The 20,456-nt window shown below is 48.0% G+C and overlaps 1 protein-coding gene and 1 long non-coding RNA gene across 2 annotated transcripts in view; one reads left to right on the top strand and one right to left on the bottom strand.

Moving 5' to 3' along the window:
- Window positions 1–17,488, top strand: part of IGDCC3 (immunoglobulin superfamily DCC subclass member 3) — a 95,311-nt gene extending 77,823 nt beyond the window's left edge. Inside the window, exons 8-14 of the mRNA XM_058033499.1 lie at window positions 8,547–8,794; window positions 9,331–9,495; window positions 14,210–14,398; window positions 14,653–14,757; window positions 15,747–15,885; window positions 16,088–16,295; window positions 16,388–17,488. Of these exons, the coding sequence (XP_057889482.1) occupies window positions 8,547–8,794; window positions 9,331–9,495; window positions 14,210–14,398; window positions 14,653–14,757; window positions 15,747–15,885; window positions 16,088–16,295; window positions 16,388–16,552 (1,219 nt within the window). The 3' untranslated portion in view covers window positions 16,553–17,488. The remainder of the gene's footprint in view (window positions 1–8,546; window positions 8,795–9,330; window positions 9,496–14,209; window positions 14,399–14,652; window positions 14,758–15,746; window positions 15,886–16,087; window positions 16,296–16,387) is intronic.
- LOC131089004 (uncharacterized) overlaps window positions 17,481–20,456 on the bottom strand; it is a 35,174-nt gene continuing 32,198 nt past the window's right edge. The window contains exon 3 of the long non-coding RNA XR_009115205.1: window positions 17,481–18,773. This is a non-coding gene — a long non-coding RNA (uncharacterized LOC131089004). The remainder of the gene's footprint in view (window positions 18,774–20,456) is intronic.

Genomic DNA, 20,456 nt, shown 5'->3' with positions numbered 1-20,456 from the left:
TGAATTTTTGTGCCAGGACATCAGCATTAGACTTTGACTGTTGATGCAGGAACCCAGGAAAAGTTTTTCTTTTGTCCTGATTATCATCTGGGTATTTCTGGAAGGGCTAAATGTTGTTCCTGGAGCTGACAGGGACCACATAGACTCTTCAGTGGAGGAACTGTGCTTTAATGCCTGAACATTGACCTTCCTGGGCGTGCAAATGCAAATATATTAGAAATAATATTTGTGTGGAGCCTGACTTTCACTAAATTTTAGCCTTTTATCTCACCAGGGAAGAGTGTGTTCTCTGAGTACTAAATAACTGCATTTTCCTGTGAGGGGATGGGGATGTTTGTACTGAGGAAATGATGCACTTAGTGTGAAAACTACCACTCAACAATGTAGTTTCTATGGAAATAGCATGAAAAAATATACTACAAAATAATAGCACCTGTATTGTAAAGCTGATGTATTGGTAGAGGTTTGTACTCTGTGGTGTCATAGAGCTGCTCTCTATATTAACAAATGTGTCTCAGGAAAGCAACCACCCAGCCTCGCTGGAGGGTCTGGACCTTCAGTTTTGACAGTTGGGAAGTGCTGTGCAGGCACCATGACTTGTTCCTCAGGGGACAGGAGTGAGTTTATTTTTCTGAGTGTCTGTATAATGTGGCTTTTTGTTGTCTTGTTTGAAGGGTTTTAAAGCTTTGTTACATGAGTGATGGAAGGATGTGTGATGCAAGAAGGATAAGGTGTGAGTGGTAATAAAACCATCTCAATCAGCAGAGGTTTTCTCCAAACTGAAAGTTTTTAGAGCTTCAAAAAACTTTGTATGTGCACACACAGATGACACTCAGCTCAGGCGTGTGGTCTTCTACTTCATGGCATGGCTTTCTGAGGCACGTCTGCCCTTTGTGGTATGAACAGAGCAGAAGGGGTAGGAGGGAACTTAGTGCATCCCTTTTTGTTGATGAGGAAGTGAAGTCAAAAGTGATGAAGTGATCGTTAAATCCATGGCAAAAGTGACACTGAATCCAGCTCTGTGTCTTGCTCAGTTGTTTTCCCTGTGAAATCATTCCTCTTCACTTGAGGAGAGCAGGAGTCAGGTCTTTGGTCATGGTCACATCTCCTGGCCTGGTCCCTGTGCCTGGAGCTGTGCTACTCATGCCCATGAACTGCAACTTGGTGAACATCTCTGTAATCGTTTTCTTATGGGAATCATTTAATGCAATTTAGCATCAGTATTTTCCACAGCAAGCTGAATGAACAGATTTCAGCATCTGGCACAGGCTGAGGGAGCTCAGCCCATTCCTGGGGCTCACCTGACACGTGGCATCTTCTCAAGATATAGTAAGTAATGTGATTGTAAAGCTGAGCCCTCAGGCTGTTGTACTCAACAGTGTTGAACTTTTGTTGTCCTCCACACTAGTCTTGGTCGGCTCCAACCTCCAGCTCCAGGCAAGTGGCCATGCCTGGTGGTTTCCAAAGCTGTCAGTCTGAAAATGCCCTCACTGGTGCAGCAGGGCTGGGAGCTCCAAGACACGGAGGAGACACATCAATGGATGATTTTTTACCTGAGCTTTTTCAAGTTTGCCCTTGTTTTACTCTCATGGGCATAACTAAGTGCTGTAACCCACTTAGTTCCAGGCAGAATCAGTTTGTGGTTATGTCTTGGATTTATCAGTCTGTTGCACTTGGAAAATATTTGTCTGTGTAAAGATGGATCTCGAATACACTAGTGATGAAGCTACTAAACTACAGCATGAGCTTTTTAATTAGATTACATGGTTTCCTAGAAAATTCATTTGGATTAAAACTCTGCTTAATGTTGTCATAGAGGTCTGAATGCCCCCTAAGGGATTTTTAGGAAAAAAGCAGTAAATCATCCCAAAACATATCATGTGCTAATTGATTGCAAAATGTGTCATTGGGAGCAACTTCATTTCTGTAAATTAACGCAGCCAAAAGCAAGGTTCAGACCTGCAGAAGATGGTGTTTGAGATACTGCTCTATTCCTGCAAGCTTGGGGCCCTGTGGGCAGCAGCACAAACCCACAGCCAATGGATCTGTTGCTTCCCAAAGCTGTGAAGGGCCCTTTTGCATCTGCCTCACCCCACACTGTCACTCCTATGCAGTAACTGCAAATCCAAGGAGAGCATACCCTACAAGGTGAGGGGACTCCAAAAACCCTTCATTGCTGGGCTGCAGCTTCAGGACTGGATTCACTGGAGATTGGATGTGACTGCTGGTACAACATCAGACATTCACTTGCTAAGCAACTTCCAGGCTTTCAGCACAGTAAAATCAGCCTCACGGGCTGCATCCAATAAATATCTCATCCCTCGTGGTCCCTCAGATGTGAATTCCCATCACCTGATGTGTTGACGGTTTCTGGGCACATTAGCATTAAAGATCAGCCTTCTGCTGTGCCCTCTCCAGAGGTGGTTGTTATGTTTTGAAAATGCCAGCTGTGTGGGAACAAAATAGCCAATCGATGATTAGCAAAAAATCAAAAGCAGTTCTGGGATAGCGGATAATTGTTAATGAAAAATGCATGAAGGCTCAGGCATAGGGAATTGTGGGCCTTTCCATTAAAAGCTGTGAATAAAAATGACTGAAGGAGCTGACGATGGGGCTGCCTTGCCATGCAGCCCCTGGGCTGGGGATGCAGCCGATTGCTGTCAGGGTGAGGGGCTGAGCCAAGCTCTCTGAGGGAAAAGCTGATGGAGCCTTATGGTCTTTGGTAGAGCCATCCCTGTGTCCAGCAGTGGCAGTCTGTCCTTCTATGCTGATCAGAGATGCCCATGTTGCTCCCGGAGTGATTCTGATAGATCATGATCCAAATGCCTGACAGGTATAAAAGGAAGTTCTAGCAAAATTCCTCACCAGCCCATCCCAGAAGTGGAGTACTGCTGCAGAGGGAAGGTGTGGTTACTGGCCAAGTTGGGCTTGTGTAAAATTAATTTACACATGGGCTTGTGTAAAATTATGTTTCTAGGTTATTACTTCAAAATTTACAAGGAAGCATGAAATAGCCTCCAAATTACCACTGTGAAAGGTTTATTGCTTTTCTTTCTTTGACCCAATCAGGTTCAGGGGGTAATTTTCAGCCTGGAAGTGTATCACACTATGGGGTTTATATTGCCATAATAGCAAGGAACAAAGGCCAACATCTTCAGAGAAGGCAGGCTCTCTAAATATTGATTTTCCAAGAAGATTATATTTACAAATTGTAATTAAGGGACTTCATTTGTTCCACCGGAAAAAGGCTTTGTTAGAATTTGGGCTCAGGTGGCATTCGCTCTGCTTGGTGACCTTTGTAAATTCTTCCTCACTGTTTTGCCCTTGGTTTAGTGCTCTGGAAATGTCTCACTTCCAGGGCCATGAATGTTCAAGGCTCATTGGGGGAAATACTCCTTCATAAATAAACATCAGGACAACTTTGCTCTTCTTGCACTTCTCGTGCTGTTAAATCCCAGTGCAGAAACAGAGAGGGGCCTTCAAGCACAAACATCCCAGCACCTGGGACCTGACAGCCCTTCTGGTACCAAACCCAGGGAAACCAGAGGCTGTCATTCCAAAGGTGGCTTTTTTCTGTAAACCCCACATTAGCTGGGTGTGGAAAGGTGCAGATGGGTTTGTACATCCCTTCATGGTGCACTCTCCCTACAAACACTTCAATTTGTATGGTTTTGACCACATAAGGGAGGACAGGCAAGCCTGCAGTTCCTTATGCCACGGGTTTGAAGACGGTTGTGATTGAGGGGAGAGTGCTCTGTAGCAAATCATATTTCAGTTCCCAGAAGCATGACAAATAAGTATGTGGAGGATGGGGATGTGAACCCGCTGCTCCTGATTTAAACATAATTTATGGGTTTGACTTTGGAAGACACGTGGAAATGGCCTTTGCAAGGAGGATGGCTGCACAGATGCACAAAGCCCTCTAAGCAGTGTGGAATCAGCGTGATCCCTGCACCAAGCAGGGATCCTGTGCTGGGATCACACAGCCATATCCCACAAAAAGGGCCTGCAGCAGCCCTGGATCAGCCAACGGCAACAGGCATCAGCATCTCCTTCTCATGTGGCTGTGATTATTTTGCTACCAAGCTGCCTGTGTAATTTCTCTGTGTGCTGCTCCACTGAGCTGCTCTTGAAGTGCATTGAATCAGGAGTTAGTGTTTGTTCCAACTGTTGCACACAGCAAAATCCATCAGCAGAAAATGGTCCTTACACGGGAGGCTTTGAGGCAAGACTGAGCCCATAGTGGTGTAGCCTAAAATTAGTGTCCCCTAAATAAGGCTGGGTCTTTTTCTGTTTCAGTATCTGTGCTGCTTGCTTGGGAAAAGTTTGGGGGACTTTCAGTTTAGCAGCAGAGAGCTCTCACAGGTGTCTGCACTTGCAGTCCTACTAATACAGGCTCTGCCCTTCCTTCCAGTAGCTTTTTCTGAGATATTTTTTGTTTCCTCATGGTCTTGAAGATGTAAAGGCTTCTCTGCTTCCTGGGGCAGGATTTAGTTAAGTCTGTGATTGTACCCTGTGGCTCATTTAAACAGACTGTGTGGTTGGGACCAGCAACAGCCTTCCAGAAGCTGCTCTTGGATGAGTCTGAAATCTCAAGACTGGGCTGGGATCCTGGCCAGTGAACTGCAGTACCTGCAAAATAGAAATGAGTCCTTCTGCATAACCCAACCCAATTTCACCTAGGATGTTCTGTTTGATATTTAATGTCTGGACGTGTAAGAATATGTGTAGAATATATAGAATAGAAGGCTGGAATGATATGCAGTGTTTGCTTAGTGTCACTTTTCAAGTTTTTAACCTTAATTTCCAGTGTGAAAGGCAACCTTCAGAATACAGGGGATTTCTGCAAAGCTGGGGGGGTAAAGGCTCCTTCCCAGTGTGGTACAGGCCAGCAGCCCAGGAACAGATCATTCAATGCAGCACAGCACAACACAGGTCATGACAAACAGCCAGAGCAGGGATGGGGCATCTGAATGTGGCACTAGTGGCTTTCTGTATCTGCTGGCACTCAGAATGCTGTCCCTGCTAGCCACAGCCTGCTCTCTGCATTAATTTCATCACACACCCTCCTTTGTGCGCCTGTGCGCGCGCGGGCTGATGCCCTCCCAGATGGGCCCCTCTCCTTTGTGCTCCTGAATCGATGAAGAGCCTTCCTTCAGTTCGCAGACTTTTTCAGAGGAGCCTTTGGAAAGCCGATCTCCGGTCAGCGGCCTGGACCCCTGACCCGAGCCAGATCAGTCATCCTGACTGCCTATGAACTGGGGAGACAGCTTGGGAATACCGCGGCTTTCGAGCAGCCTCTCGAGGCCTCTCGTTTCAGCTCAGCCGGGTGTGAATCTGCAGCAGCTCCTCTCCCCACTTCCATCAATGCCTGTCAGGGCATTGTGTGGGGATGTGATGGAGCCCTCGGCTCGCCGAGCGGCTCTGGTGACCAGCAGAAAGCCTTCTGGCATCTCGCCTCGTCTGACGTGCTCGCGGCGCTGCCAGTCTGGCACTCGCGGGAAAGTTTTCCAGCAGCAGATGTCCCAAAGTGACAGATTTTTTCCGTGTTGACGGGAGGAAATAAAAGGACACTGCATATTTCAGATGGTTGATGCACAGAGACGCTCTGCGCCTTCTCACACGGCAACTACAGATCTTCCTTTTGTTAGAGCTTTCTTAAAAAAAAAGAAAAGACAAAAAGCAGCAAAACCTGGACTGAATACTGACCCTGCTGCACTACATCCTCCACATGGGAGGTGATTCTCATGGAGCTGGTGTTTAGATGCTGGGCATTCTGTTCACCAGTTTGTCCATGCTCTCACAGCCAAAAATCCAGCTGTTTTAGTGTCCTGTTACCTGTGTATCATTGACGTGGGCCCCAGGTAACGGATGGCCAAGGCTCTCATAGCACAGCACATCCAAACACAGCCAAGGAAATCTCAATGAAAATTAACTTCTTAAGCCTGAAGCAAATTTCCAGCTATGTGCCATGCCAACTTCCCAGAAAATACTCTTTATTTCTTTTGACTTGACTGTTCATGACAGAGACTGCTCAGCTCTAGGTCCCAGTGGCCAAGTGCCATCCTTCCAGGACCACTGGCATCCTTCACATCATCTGTGTCCTACATGAGGAGCTTTGCTCACCCCCAAATCCTCCCAGGAGAGAGCTGTCTCTGGCCCCAGAATCACAGCACTGCCATCAGGCTCCTTGCACTGCTTTTCAGCATAGCTCCCCTCTTCCTCCCTCCTTTCACATCTTCCTCTCTCTAAGCAGAGCAAGTAAATGCACCTGGAGGCAGCGGAGCCTAAATACCCCTTGGTCCAGATCTGCTTTGTGCTTGGGAAGCTTAAGGCTGCTCTTGGTCCGTGTGGTAGCCCAGCCTGGCTGCTCTGGGTGCCCAGATGCACAGCAGCCACATGGAAATAATCCCTGCATTGACGGGGCAGAAGGAAGTGCTGCTGCTCCTTCCACACATCTGCTTTGTGCAGGGCTGGGAGTGCAGCTCTGGGATGGCGTAATTCTGCCTTCTGCCATCTGTCCTCACAGGAGTCAGCCCTTGTTGACACAGCTGAGCCACACATCGGGTCCTTCCTCCCCAAGCCCTCTCCCAGCTCTGCCTTTCTCCTTCCATTTAATCAGATACGTTGAGCCCGTGGCTATGAGAGGAGCTTAGGGCTGATTCTCGAAAATCACCATATCAGCTGAAACCATCACATTTGATATTCCATTTACAATGTTTCCAAGGAAACAAAGGCACAGGACATAAATAGATGACTGTTAAACATTTGCTCACTCACCATGGCCCCCGATAATTTGCAAGGCAGAAATAGAAATGTTAAATCAACAGCAATAATAAATTTTAATATATGAAGACCAATATTTTGCTGCAATTAGAAGAAGCATTTGTTCTGACATACAGGCAGGCAGTGGCAGGTTATTTATAATTTCCACTTCCAATGTTCAGTTTTTCATTTACATAAAAGGCAGCTTTGATTGCGATTCCCAAAAAGCCTTGAAGTGTCCCCTGCATCAGCAGGGATGCTTGGGATTTACTCATGTGCAGTCAAGTTCCAGGTCCACCTAGAATTCACTGCAGGAGAAGAAAGTAATTTGTTTCTCCTTAGAAGCAAGTAGTGGATGTGGATTTCATTAGGTTTCAGTCATTTCTTATAGAAAAGTAAGAAAAAGCTCATGTGAGCTTCTAAAGTTTTCCCAGGGATGTCTTGTGTGTGAGAACACCCTCCCAGGACCAAAGGCATTGTTGGCAGATTTTACCATAACCTGAGCTGTTGCCTCAGAGTTTGGTAAAAGAACATCTCCAGTGTTAAATGTGCCTTTCCAGCTCAGAGCTGTACCCACTGGTGGCAGTGACCATGCCATGCCTTAGAAGGGGGATACACTTGATATTTATTTATATAGGAAGCCTTGTGTCTGATGGATTCACATCCTGAATCATGTTGTTCCTGGCTTGGCTTGGAGTGGAGCTTTCATTGATGGGTCCCTTTTTGTGAGCAGCTGTTATTGAGAAAAGCTGCTTTGCATGTTCAAATGGCAAGACAGAGCTTATATGGCACACAATTATTTCTGAGTCAGTATTCACTGGTGTTGTTTTAAAGATACTGGGTGGTGCAACTTTTGAGCTGGCCCTGAACTTGCTCCAGTTGTCCACAGCCATTGCTGGAGGGTCCTGTAGTGCAGAAATGGCCTCCAGTTCATGTGGCCACATGTACAAAGACTCTGGCTGTCCTTGTGCAGAGATGGGCACCATGCTCAGGAATGCTCATTTGGGAAGCTGGTACATGGCTGGCTTTTCCCCCTCCTGTAGGGATGTTTTCCAGGGTAGTCAGTGCCTGTCCTTTCTTGGATGGTGAAAACACCATCTAAACCTGATATGGAAGCCCCCAGGGGCAGGCTGGAAGAGCTGCTCTAGTTGTTTCCCTGGAAGGCAGCAAGGTTCACACACAGAGGTTCTGCAGACAAATGACTTGCTCATAAGCTTTGGCTTTTGGCTCATGGTGATGGTGTTTCTGGAAGTGCAGAAGAGGCAGGTGAGGCTATAACCCTGCTGGATAAATCAGCTAATCCTGGTGTTACCCTTAGACAGCTCTAATGTGTTATAATGCAATTAGAGCATCACCAGAGGGCTTTCTGGCTGAGTTTGATTGGACTTGGCTTAGCCTGGATGGGTCTCACTGGTGTGTATTGGAGATAAGCCAGTTAAAGCTGTTTTGGCTGTGTGGATGCACTTGCCACAGAGTTGGCTCTGTGGTGTGGCTGGGATCTTCCTGAACCCACACCTTTAGATCCTGCTGCTCCCTGTCCCACTCTGCGCCCACATCTGGCTATACCTGAACCACAGTATCTGCAGTCGAGACAGATAATCTGCCCAGTCACAGGGAATGACACATCCACCTCCTGGACTTCTCCTTCCCCAAAAGCACCAGCCCACAGCTTCCTGAAAGCTTTCTGTGGAAACAGAGGCTGTGGGATGCCCTGCCATGGGAGCCAGCACAGGGACCATGGCAGTCAGTGTGATGCTTGTCCCTTTCATGTCCCCACACAGCACTCTCTCCATCTATGGGATCAACCAGGCGGATGAAGCCATCTACCAGTGCCTGGCCGAGAACAGCGCGGGCTCCACGCAGGCCAGCGCCCGCCTCACCGTGCTGTGGGCTGATGGGCTGCCCAGCCCTCCTCAGAGCGTGAGGGCAGAGACTGTCTCTGCAACCACCATCCAGGTGTCCTGGGAAAAGCCCCTGCAGAACACCAAGGAGATCATTGGCTACGTGCTGCACATCCGGAAAGCTGCAGGTACAGTGCTACACCCACTGCCCTGAGCACCCTCAGCCCTCCTGTAATTCAGCTACACAGCCCACTGGGTGAAGCCAGGTCTGCACTGTAGTGGTCCATTTGCCATCAGTGTTTTCTCTCACCTCCCAGTTTCTGAAGGGTAGAGCTGAGGCTGTAAATACACTATAAATACCTGCAAATACTAAATATACCATTGTAATTATAAAAAGGGTGGAGAGGATGAAGCTGCATAGTCAAATCTTGCTGCCCATGTAGCTCTCTGGCAAAGCATGCAGAGATCAGAGAATCACAGAATGGTTTGGGTTGGAAGGAGCCTTAGGATCATCCAGTTCCAACCCCTGCCACAGGCAGGAACATCTTTCACTAGACCAGGTTGCTCAAAGCCCAACATTACCAGTTTCAATGGCCTTATGTAAGCAGAAATGTGTGTGAGCCGGTACATATCCACCCCAGGGACCAAACTGCTTGAAACATTTATTCTCTTTACTCCTTACAAAGCCTAACACCACTCAGTTCTCCCTCCCTTTGCATTTCAGACCCCGTAGAGATGGAGTACCAGGAGGCTGTTAGCAAGAGCACCTTCCAGCAGCTAGTGACTGATCTGGAGCCCTCGACCAGCTACAGCTTTTACATAAAGGCTTACACCTCGCGGGGTGCCAGCAAAGCCTCAGAAGTGACGGTGGTGAGCACGCTGGGGGAAGGTAAGGCACGCTTTGCGCAGGGACCCTCAGATGCCGACGCCCGCTGTGCGTAGCAGCAGCGCCGCTCACCCCGACACCGCCCCGCAGCGCTGTGCCACTGTAGCCTGTGGTGCTGCTGCTCCTCGTTCCTGCTGCTCCTCCTCCTCTGGGATATTGTGTAAAACTCACTTGTATCCTTGCAGGGGGGTTGACTGATTAAACACAGCATCGCATCTCCCAGCTGATGTTGTAGCAGGGGGTGAGTGCAAACCTGCCTGGCCTCATGCATTGCAGCTGCTCTGGGCTGTTCCTAAACTCCTTGCTACATGCAGACTTCCTGCTCAAGCAGCATCTCATCATCTTCCAGCAGCTCTGGTACTCACAGCTCTTACTTGATAAGTGCCACACTGGCAAAGATTTTATTATTTCTGCTCTATCCAGGGCAAATCACACTAGAGCTGAGCTGTCCTGACCTACAAATCTGTGCCCTGGAGCAGCTTTCTGTTTCAGTGGGAAGTTAGGGTGATCTCTAAGGCTTTTTTTTCCCTGACTTGGCCACCAGTTAGCTTCCCCAGTAAGACAGTGGGTGTTTTAATATAGCATCCTTGCACAAAGGTGCCAGGTAGAAACCACAGCCCCAGTGTGATATGTCAGTCAGAACTGGAAGAATGTTTTCCTAGAGACTCATCTATTTCTGAATCCTGGCTTGTCTCAGATATGGAGACTAATTTCCTAGGAATCATTCTTATTCAGTAATTATGAATTTCCAGCAGAGAGGGCCTTGGTGCGAGGATGCTATTTAGGATCAAATGGAAGTGTGTTGACTTCCAGGTGGGGGATCCAGTTCTCATTCTCTTCTCAGCCCTTGCAGATATTCATTACAGAATTTAAGCAAAAACACCAGTAAATCCTCGCCCGCTGGGTTGTTGCTCTGCGAGTTTATTTTCCTTGATACTCTACAGGGAATCAGTCACCCTTGGAGTTTGTTTTTCCTCACAATTTAGAGGCAGAAGGATGGGCTGAGGCAAAGCTTGAAACTCCCTGACCTGATGCTCCAAGTTCAGCCCCAGAAGCTACAAGCCAGCCATGCTCTACAGAGCTTGGTGACTCTGCAGAAGTCCAGGTCAAGTGAGAGAGGACTTTTTGTCATTATTACCTTCAATCATGACAGGAATAGTTAGGTATCTGGTAATGGGATCATAAATTTCCTGGTTCTCTGAAGTTTAAGGTATCTCTGTCCTGGTATCCTTTTTAAAAAGGCTTGTCCTGTATAACAAAGCTTCAGGAATTAGCTCCCTGTCCTGGATAGACAAGCTGACTTGGTTCAGATCACTCAACCCCAGCCTATGTTTGCCTTGTAGGAAAGTAAGGAGATATTTACAAGCCGCAGCTCTGGCTTCATTTGTTCAGTTTTCTTCACTCGGGTGCCTGTTGCCTTCTGCTCACAGAGGAGAGAGCGGCTCAGAGACCCAGGGTCCAGTGGCTTTTGTCACCAAATTCAGGTTTCACTGCAGATTTGTCTCTTCTCATGGCCAAGCCATTTTACCCTGTGCCCTCCCAACATGCACAGGAGAGTTGAGTCCCCCCTGAGCTCGGGGAGCCCCTGGATCTGTGCTGACAGCTTCAGAAAAGGATGGATTTTCCAAGATGCCATATCCAGCAGCCAGGGACAGCTCAGTGGAGCCTTGGCAGCAGAGGTGCTGCCAGTTGGATGCTGATCTGGGTGACCATGTTATACTGGTATTGTTTGGAGCAGGAATATGAAATACTCTACAGAAAACAGAGGAACAGGGTTACTTTTGTCTTGGGGCCATCAGCTTCTCAGGGCTGGCAATACACTGAGAGGGCGCTTGGCTGAAGCCTCTGATGCTTTCTAGAGACACAGTGCTCCTTCCTTTGTGCCAGTGCTGATTTTGGATGGAAAGTAGAAGGGAAGATGCTGTAGAGAAGGGACTCGAGTGAACCTTGTCCTCCTCCATAAACCTCACTCTCTGGGAAGGCCCTTCTGCCTCCTCCCTGCCGTTCTCCTTTATGCCGTTTCACAAATGCCATGGTATTTTAAATCTCAAACGCTCTCTGCTTCTTTAAGCAGCACACACTCCTTGTTCTTGTCTTTTAATGCTTTTTAGGGTTTTCTCCAGGACTTTTTGACATTTTTCTAGGATGAAGACTGTTCCTTTAGTCATCTTCGGCTAAAGACGCCTTCAAGAAGAAAGTTGAAATGACCTGGGGAAAATTCCAAACAGCACGGAAGAGGAAAACAAGTTTCCCAGCCCTTAGCATGAGGGAGATGCCTCACTTATATTAGCTCCATATTATGTCTAATATCTACTTCTGTGAAGCACCTATCTGCTGGTAAATATATATGTATATATATATTTACACACAGACAGATATATTCCATTGTATACACTTATTTGTGTAATCACATTATAAACAGCACGTGCATTCTGCGAGTGCCTATACCTATAATCAGTATTATACATATATATATATATATACTCAAAGTTTGAATAAATACATTATATTCCATATTTTGAAGGAGAGATATTCTTGTGGTTTTTATTAAATGTAAGGCTCTGCAACCATAAAATAAAGCCAACTCTTCACAAATCAGGATGGCCCACATCAGTGTTTCTTTGTCCATGGGATAATGTGATCATTTCCTTTTCTGCGGTGTTTTCACCCGTGGCTGAAAAAGTGATGCTTTAAACAAGGGTCCAACTTCTCAGAGCGGGGATTTTTGCCCTGGAGGGAATTGGGAGAATAAGAAAAAAGGAGTATTTAATTGGATTGCAAAAATACGCAGCCTTGGGAGGAATGGCACATTCTGATATAAATAGAATTTACTCTGTGTTTTGCACCCAGGAATTGTTAAATTCAGCTTTCCCAGCAATGAAATGCACATCAGAATAAATCCTATCAAGAAGGAATACTTCAGCCCATTTTTTTTCACATTGGCAGCACTCAAGCAGGATGAGATCTCATTTATGTCACCCAGAACACTGGGTCTTTCCTCTTGAATCCACGTGGAGATGCGTGGCAGTCAGCAGGGACTTGTTCATCTCCATGGGCTTACTCAGAGGCCATCAAGCAAAGCCCCAGCAGCCTGAACAAGGACATCAGTTTGGGAAGAGACAGGATTGCCCAGACCCTTTTGCTCAGCTGGAGAGGCATCCATCCTTCCTCTAAATCTCCGCGTGGGAAAGCTTGAGCTCTCAGTACCCAGGAAAAGGCAAACAGTTGTGCTGTGCAGTTTTACTGTTAAATTGAGGAAATGCCCTTTTTAGCTCTCATCAGTCTTAGACTGACGTGGCCACGTTTCATCTGCTTTTCCCCATCACTCACTAATGGTTGTGCTGAACTCTGTGCCAAAGGCCGGGTTTGCACAGCTCATCCTTAGAGACCCTTTGGGGAGAAACAAGCCAGAAAGCAGCTTCAGTTCAGTGCAAGCCCAGCAAGCCTTGTATGTGGGAACTGCTGAGCTTGTAATCATTTGAGATTGGAAAAATAGCTCTACCTCAAAGCCTGGAGGCTGCTGGAGAAGTAGAGCTGTTCTGCTGGACGATTTTGCTGTGGGGTGAGCTGAGCTTGGTGCCCAAAACCTTTTCTCCCTCCTGGTGCTGGTGCTGGAGCCGAGCCCTGGGCAGGGCAGAGCCTGTAGCACCTCATGCTTTGCACCTTCTGGATGGTGCCAAAGGTTGGGGAACTGATGGGAGAGTTTAGCCTGGGGGTGTTTTGTGGAAATGAGAAAAAAACCAGCAGTGAAATGTCCTGCTGAGACACATCTGGTATTGGTGTGAGAAAGGGAGGGAAGGAGGGAGGGGAAAACATAGACTGTGTGCCCCAGTGCTGCCCAGGGCACAAGGCTGGACTTGGGGCAGAGCCAGCTTTGGAAAACCCAGGTATCACAAGAAAATTGGCTTTAACTTGCAGATCTCTGTCTCTCAAGCAAGACTGATGGGGCAGGATGGGGTCAGGCAGCTTTCTGGGGATCTGGAGAGGGAATAGTCTGACCCACTCTGCAGCACACCCTGAGAATAAGGGCAGGGTTTTGGGGCATGTTCCTGGTGGACTTTGAATCAGCAGCAGGGACATCTTCTCAGCTAACCCCCTGTGTGCCCCTCAGGCCAGGTAAGTGCCTGCCTCCAAAAACAAGCCAGCCCCAGCTGTGCAGGGATCTCAGGCTGCTCAGCTGTTTGGGGCTGTTGATGAAGATGCTCTGGTTCTCTCCTGAGTCCCCAGCATAGTCACAAATCTCCCTCCTAAAGCTGATGGGGAGAGGAAGCTCCCTGCATGCCAGTGCAGGTACCTAGAAAACTTTTAAGACGGATGTCTCCAGCTCCATCCCTTCTGCTTCCTTCCTGCCAGCGGCATTAATCACTCTGAAAGGTCTGTGCCTCAGGGTGGAAGGCAAAAAATTGGAATTTGAGAACGTATTGCCAAAGTTGCTGCATTCCTGCCCTGACCCGGCCAGACTGAGCATCATATTGCAACCAAGGTGTAAAAGTAGTTTCTGCTTGCTGATCTTAGCAGAGGGAGCCCTTGCAAACTCCTACAGCTCCCTGAAGAAGTTCAAAGCTGTTAAACCAGATTCTGGTCTGCTCAGATTTTTCTCAGTCTCAGCTGGCACATTCTTTGGAGCAGTGACTGCAGGGAAAGGCTGCTGGGGAATTTCTCATCACACAGACTGAAAAAGCACTTGCAACCCACTGTCTTTCTCTCTTTGTTTCAGTCCCAGCCATGCCATCCCTCTTTATTAAAGTCATTAACAGCACCACCGTGCAGGCAACGTGGGAGCCCTCCATCAAACTGGGCCAGCACGAAGGCTTCAAGCTGTATTACCGCAAAGTCCACCTCTCCCAGTACACAGGTCCAGTGCTCCTGGCCAGCAACATCACAGCCTACAACATTACCCACCTGGGTGAGTATGGTGACACCTTGATCCATGTCCCCTCCCCACCCTGTTGTGATTCGCAGGAGAGAGCTCCTGCAAATGTGTATCCCAATCCCTAAATGCTGCAGCTGTGCCCCAGGTTTTGTGGGTGCATTCCCAGCAACAGGTAGTTGTTCACAGCATCTTGTGTGCATTTGGTAAGATGTTCCTTTCCCAGATAAGCATCACTGGGGGAGATAAGGCTCATGGTTGAACTGTCCCTCTTGTGTCCCCCTGGGCAGATGCATCGGTGGTGTATGAAGTCAAGCTCCTCGCCTACAATCAGCACGGGGACGGAAATTCCACTGTCCGCTTCGTGTCCCTGAGGGAAACTGTGGAGAGGACAGGTGAGATGGGACCTGGCTCTCACTGCTGGTTTGGGAAAAGCTCTGCAGGAAGGTGGTGAGGCCAAACTCATCCTGCGTGTCCCCTGTGGCATTACCCTCATCTCACCTTCAGCCACTCATTTATTTTCAGCATCACAGATAATGTTGAGGCAAAACTCTGCAGAGCTAAGAGCACCTGGATGGCTTTTTTACCAATGGGGGGAAGACAAACCAAATGTTTTGCACACACCAGGTTTGTCCCCTAAGCTTGACTCAGAGGTGAGGCTATGAACACGAACAACCCCCAATGCATAAGGTACCAGCTGCCATCCTCAGGTGAGATATGGTGCACTGAGCATCTCTGCTCTCCTGGAGCTCTCCTGGATATTTTGTCCCTCGCTGGTCAAAAGGAAGGACACGTGGCTTTGGAAAGGGAAATGGCTGCAGAGTGTGAGCTCTGTATTATGTGGCAGCAAAGGAGAAACCTCTAGAGGGAATCTCTTAACTGATCACACCTTTCATATTCACCTATGTTTAAAAAACATCCTGCTGCTCTTGGAAGACTTTTAAGCCTCCAGTGGGAATATCTTCAAGAAATAGTTATTACTCTTCTGTCTGTGCTGGAGTAAATACTAATCTCACTGGCATCTGTCTATTCCATCAGGTTTCAGCCTGCTCTGGTGTGGTGCCTGCCTCTTACCTCCCACTTTAGCATGGGGTATTGCAAAAATTAACATCAGAGTGTGTATTTTCCATTAATTGTGTCAGGTAATAAGGATGGTTCACTACAGATATTCCAGTCCTGCGCTTGCTGTGTCTCCCTTCCTGCAGTGCTGGGAGCAAGGGAGGTGCATAGGCAGGCAGTGAACCACTGCTTCCCACGTGGTTCTACTCTTCCCATACACAACTTCCACCACTGCCCAAGGCTCTGACTTTGGCTCTGGGGTCCCCAAAAGCTGGAGGAGCAATAAAAGAGTAGCACCACTGACCTATCCACCTTTTCCTGGCAGTGCTGAATCCTCCCTGTGACTGCATGAAGGACGAGCAGAACAATAAAACCTCCACGACCGGCATCATCATTGGGATCCACATCGGCGTCACGTGCATCATATTCTGCATCCTCTTCCTTATGTTTGGGTACCGAGGAAGGTAGGCATGCTCGTGCCACTGCTCACATGGGGTGGTGGTCCCTGGTACTGTGAGTGTGCCCACCAGTGCAATGTTGGACTTTATAGGATGGACTGAAGGATGAAGAAATGTAGCAAAGGGAGAAGGCAGATGCCAGCCTGGGGGAGGGAACAGAGGATGAACCACCTCTCTCACTCTCAGGCTCCACCTTTTTTTTTTTCAGGCTGCTGATGTGCAAAAATGTGCAGGAGCAGCTGTCAACCCCTCAGATCCCCCGGAGCCAGCGCACTGCCACGGGCCTTGTCCTGAATGGGGCCACTCGGAGAGACAGGGATGACCGGGACTTGAACGGAAAGCAGCTGGACATGAATGAGCTGGAGAGGTTATTCCCAGCATCCCCACCCCAGGAGCAGCAGGAGAAGGGAATAACGGTAAGTCCAGCAGCATGGGAGCACACCTAGCTGTGCATTGGAGAGCTGTCACTGTCACTGTCACTGCATTGTCCCCTTCTCTCTCTCTCCAGTCGGCTCACAGCCTGTCAGCCCCCCACGATGAAACCCAGATCTCCACACTCCCTCTGGATGAGTTCAGCATCATTGAGGAGCAGCCAGACCCCCTCCCACAAAACCCCCATGCCAGCAGTCCTGCTGCTCCAGCTCCCAACCACGGCTCTGCCAATGAAGGATAAAACTGCCAAGACTCAAAGCCTCTTGTAGGAGTTACCAGAAACCAAACCCACGGCTGGTGATGTCTTTACGAGTTGTCAATCTCAGGTCAATTGAAGATTTCTATGGTCTGATTGTTATTTTTTTGTTTTGCTTTATTTTTATATATATATATAAATATATATATATATATATATGTATACAGCCTTTTGGAAACTCTGTGAAGTTTATCTTTCTGACCTCTCTTGAGCCTCTCAATGTGTTTCTTCCAATGATGGCTGTCTGGAGACTGGTCACGATGGATTTTTCCCACAGCTGCTATGTAACAGACTCCTTGGCAGAGTTTGGCAAACTCTCCAGTCTCTGACAGACTGGGGATACAGTGGAGCCCCCATCTCTTGGCATCCCAGACTTTTTCCTGATCAGCAGCTTTAGGACTACTTTTTGGATCTATTTTTTATTTCCAGAAGACTGGATTTGGAAAAATCCTTCTAACTTGACTCCAAAAATTGAGCCTAGGAAGGCTGTCTCTCCGTGGATTTGATGATTTTGTACACTTTTGCTATTTCTCAGGATAATTTTTTGATGATTGACTCTAAATAATATGAAAAAAAAGGAAAAAAAAAAAAAGAGTGTGTGTGTGTCAAAGGATGCCTGAGGGCTACTGAAAGACTTGGACAGACAACCCGAGTGAACTCAGAACCTACCTCAACCGGAATGAATGTCTTCTGGGAAGCAGAAATACCTTCGTCTTCCTTCGTGTTCAAACAAACAAGTAGCATAGCACTTGGTCAGTACAAGCATGGTCCTACCTCAGCAGTCACGCTCTGTACCCGCCACCTTGGTGGCTTCCTTGTTGTCGTTCCCATGTAAAGCACTTCCAAACCTTTGAAAGCAATGTTCTACCTCAAGTGTGAGAGAAACTCGTGTGGTGTGTGTGTGTGTGTGTGTGTGTGTGTGTGTGTGTCCTCCCCTCTCCCTCAATTCCTGCCTCTCCCACCCAGCCCCACATGAAGCACGATGCTTCACTGGTGTTATGAGCTTTACTTTTGGGGGCTCCAGTGTGAATTTGTGTGGCAGAGATTTGTGTTGTGGTTTTTTACTTTAAAGATTGTTGGGGCTGTCACAGATAAGCAGCATGATGCCCTGTGGCTCCCTGGCACCACTACCTTCCAGGGCTGATTTGGGCACTGCTCCATCCTGTGTTTGAAGGGATGGGGTACGCAGATTCCAGAGCTGGGGCTAGAGCACCCTTGTGTCGCATCAGTGTGCTGCTCCCCAAGGCTGATTCCCAGCAGGATGATCTACAGCGTGTGCTGGCACAAGCAGCACAGAACACCCTTGGGAGGTGGGAACCTGGACATCACTGTCTTGTCCCAAAGCCCACCCAGCTATCAGGAGCACCTGTGGGGAAACCCCAATAGAGCACTTCCCCAGTAGAGCACTTGAGATGCTCCTGAGCTGCCCCCAGCTCCTCCAGCGCCATTCCAGCCACAGAACGTCCAAAGGATGAGTGGAGCCAAAAAGGCTCAGTTCCTTGGGAGGGACAAGGCAAGGAGGATGCTGGGGGCTGCCAGAGCTGCTCCTTCCCCATGCCCAGGGTGGGCAGAGGAGCTCCTGACACCAAAGAGAGGGTTTGTCCCCTCCAGAGATCAACCACCAACCTGACACTGTGGAGGTTGGGTTGTCCTGGCATGGTGCAGCCTTGTGAGTCAGTGTGTGCCCGGCATCGCCCATGGGTGACATAGGGGCACACATGGGGGACAGGGACACCACGTGCCAGCTGGTGCCAGAGGGCAGCCCTTTCTCTGCTGTGTGAAGTGGTTAAACCCTGGCAAATGCAAAGGTTTGATCTCTTTGTGTAGGTGGTGGTAAATCAAACGTTGCTGTATTCGCAAGGACAGTGAACAGAATCAGGAAAGGAAATTAGTTTAAATTTTTTAAAAGTATGAATTGTATTTTTTTAAATGGTACCAGTGGGAGAGTCCCTTGTGTCAAAAACACCCCATCACCTGCCCAGCTGGCAATGGGGTGCAACCAATGGCTGTGTAAATAGTATAATATACAGGAGGCTGAGCAAATGCCTCTTCCCTGAGCTGAGTCCTGGTGCTGGGCAGGGTTACCTGGGAGCAGGACTCTGTCCTCATCCAGCTTGGCCCAAGAAGATGTAATGGCACCAACCTCAAGAGCAAGGAGCTGTTCAGGCTCGGTGTTCCTAGCCCTCTTCCATTAAAATTCGTCCTCCTGTAGACATCATGCAGAACAGAAAAGATGCAAAGGGTTACATTTTGGCATTAACACCCCCAAACAGCCTTTCCCTACCCCACCAAAGAGGCTAAATGGGCTGTCAGATGATCCCTGCTCACACCTGTGATGCTGGACCTGGAGACAGCCTGGGGAGGGACTGTGGGGGGACAGCGCTGTGTGAGACCAAGGGCACAGCCCACCCACCACAGGAGCCAGGGGATGCTGGGGTTAGGGCAAGGCAGGAGGGAGGAGAAGACACCAAACAGCTCAAGTTATAACCTCATATCAAAGACAACCTGATCCTCTCCTGCCATCCCGCTCCCCCTCCAGCCCAGATTCTCTTTTTATTGTTTTTTTCATGTGTGTAACGCCGCCGTTCACATTGAATAAGTACCGTTGCCAAAGTGAACACAGAACCTAGAGTAGTGTTCAGCTCAGACTTCCTGGAGCTGTGAACATGCTATTAATTTAATATCATATTATTGTGATATTGTAATAGTAACAAGTATTTGTCACTACTTCCTTTTATTAAAGGGAAATTCTGTGCCATTTGACTAGTTGGAATACAATAGTATGTCAAGAATAGAGGTTTTTTTGTTGTTTTTAATTATGCAGAAACATGGTGGCTTAAACCAATGCAGATTCTGTGTTGGTTTGAGATGGTTGAAGATGGATGTAAATCTTTAAGGACTTTTTTTTAGATGTTTAGCTTTTCCTCTTTTTTGGGGTTTCTTTTCTGCTCTTATCAATTCCATTGGGACCAAACACAGACAGTTGTGGCAGCTCAGTCCCTGGAGGGATGAGGCTGAAGTCTGGTGATCCATGAGGATCCATGGTCTTCCCTAAATTATCTAAGTCCACCAAACTGGGCAAAAACCCACTCAGAATTGCATATTGTCCTTGTGCCTCTGGCTGCCACTAAGCTGGAAAAGCGACACGTAACAGCCCCACTCGCTGTACTGCAGTGCTTGAACGGGGCTGGAGGCAAAACTGTCCCAACCCAAAACTTGGAAAAACATCACCTAGCAAATGTCTGGCCCTTAATCTGTGAAATGAGGAGGAAAAAAGAATTAAAACAAGAGCTTGTGTTTGGTTTCAGCATGGGGGACAGTCTGTCCTTCCTTCATCCAAACTGCTGCCCCGGTTTTGAAGGAAACTGACAGAATTTTATTCTGTGTTCAGCGCACAGTTGTACTCGGGTAGACACGTTGTATTTGGGTGCATGTGGGACAGCAGGTCCCTGTGTGTGGCAGATGAGCTATGCCACAGGAAAGGGGTCGAGGCATCATTTGATGTCCCCAGACCAGAGGCTGAGGCAGCCAGACAGTCCCAGGATGGTTCCCAGGGCCTTTCACCATCAGAGCCCACCTGCCAGCCAAGGGCAGCACTCCCTTCACACTCCTTTACACACCACAACATTTAAGGAACAGCTTGCCAGGTTTCTTATTCCTTTTTTTGTCCCTCCCAACTTTTTCCTGTTGGGAGGAATCAGTTCTACCCAGAGATACAACCACTGGATGACAGGCAGGTGTTGGATCCAGTGCAAACTGCTGGAGACTGCCTGTGTTTGGGGTAGGAATCTGATCCTACAATATTTTTTTAATAATTACACTAATTCAACCTGTTGCCTTTTGTCAGCTGATCCCAAAAACCCTCTTATTTTCTGGCTATGTGAGATGA

The sequence above is a fragment of the Melospiza georgiana genome, chromosome 13 (genome assembly GCF_028018845.1).
Source record: "Melospiza georgiana isolate bMelGeo1 chromosome 13, bMelGeo1.pri, whole genome shotgun sequence".
In the NCBI taxonomy this organism is placed as follows: domain Eukaryota; kingdom Metazoa; phylum Chordata; class Aves; order Passeriformes; family Passerellidae; genus Melospiza; species Melospiza georgiana.
This window is presented reverse-complemented; position numbering and strand designations above follow the sequence as displayed.